General features: G+C 66.3%; 1 protein-coding gene across 1 annotated transcript in view; it reads right to left on the bottom strand.

Annotated features, from left to right (window-relative positions):
• Nucleotides 1–868: 868 nt before the first annotated feature.
• The window catches only part of LOC107676150 (uncharacterized), a 6,100-nt gene continuing 5,762 nt past the window's right edge, over nucleotides 869–1,206 (bottom strand). Inside the window, exon 4 of the mRNA XM_016470671.1 lies at nucleotides 869–1,197. Within this exon, the coding sequence (XP_016326157.1) occupies nucleotides 869–1,197 (329 nt within the window). The remainder of the gene's footprint in view (nucleotides 1,198–1,206) is intronic.

Below are 1,206 nucleotides of genomic sequence, written 5' to 3'. Positions count from 1 at the left end.
ATTTGGGGACGCTTACAGGTTTCGAGGTCCTCCGTGGGCCATGACAGGGGAGTGGAGTCCTCCCTGGGCTGAACTGGGGATCAGGAGCCCTTCCTGGGCTCGATGGGGGATCAGGAGCCTTTCCTGGGCTGAACTGGGGGTCAAGAGCCCTCCCTGGGCTCGACGGGGAATTAGGAGCAATGACTGGAGTGAGCTCTGGGGCTGGAGCCTACACTGGAGCGAGCTCTGGGGCTGGCGACGATCCTGGAGCGAGCTCTGGGGCTGGAGCCGACACCCTTCTCCTCTTCCCTAGTTTCCTCTTCTGGATCGGGGGGAAAAGGCGTGTGGAGCCAACACTGGAGCGAACTCTGGGGCTGGAGCCGACACCCTTCTCCTCTTCCCTAGTTTCCTCTTCTGGATCAGGGGGAAAAGGCGTGTGGAGCCAACACTGGAGCGAGCTCTGGGGCTGGAGCCGACGATCCTGGAGCGCGCTCTGGGGCTGGAGCCGACGATCCTGGAGCGCGCTCTGGGGCTGGAGCCGACGATCCTGGAGCGCGCTCTGGGGCTGGAGCCGACGATCCTGGAGCGCGCTCTGGGGCTGGAGCCGACGATCCTGGAGCGCGCTCTGGGGCTGGAGCCGACGATCCTGGAGCGCGCTCTGGGGCTGGAGCCGACGATCCTGGAGCGCGCTCTGGGGCTGGAGCCGACGATCCTGGAGCGCGCTCTGGGGCTGGAGCCGACGATCCTGGAGCGCGCTCTGGGGCTGGAGCCGACGATCCTGGAGCGCGCTCTGGGGCTGGAGCCGACGATCCTGGAGCGCGCTCTGGGGCTGGAGCCGACGATCCTGGAGCGCGCTCTGGGGCTGGAGCCGACACCCTTCTCCTCCTCCCTAGTTTCCTATTCTGGAATGGGGGGAAAAGGCATGGTCGGCGAACTTGAGTGCTGAAAGTCCGGCGGGCTTGCCACATGAACGTGCAATGGGCTTGCCATAGGGACGGCCGGCAAACTTGATTTGGCGCGGCCGGCGGGCTGGAGAGAGCCACGGCCGGTGGACTTGACAACGGCGCGGCCAGCACACTTTGGTGCGGCCGGAAAACTTGACTCGGGCACGGCAGGCGGACTTTGTCTTCGGCGCGGCCAGTGGGCTGGGGATAGCCGCGGCTGGCGGGCAGGACAACGGTGCGGCCAATGCGCTGGACTTCTGAGCGGTCGGCGGGCCTGTCTTTG

Source organism: Sinocyclocheilus anshuiensis, unplaced genomic scaffold (assembly GCF_001515605.1).
Source record: "Sinocyclocheilus anshuiensis isolate Anshui unplaced genomic scaffold, SAMN03320099.WGS_v1.1 scaffold3625, whole genome shotgun sequence".
NCBI lineage: Eukaryota > Metazoa > Chordata > Actinopteri > Cypriniformes > Cyprinidae > Sinocyclocheilus > Sinocyclocheilus anshuiensis.
This window is presented reverse-complemented; position numbering and strand designations above follow the sequence as displayed.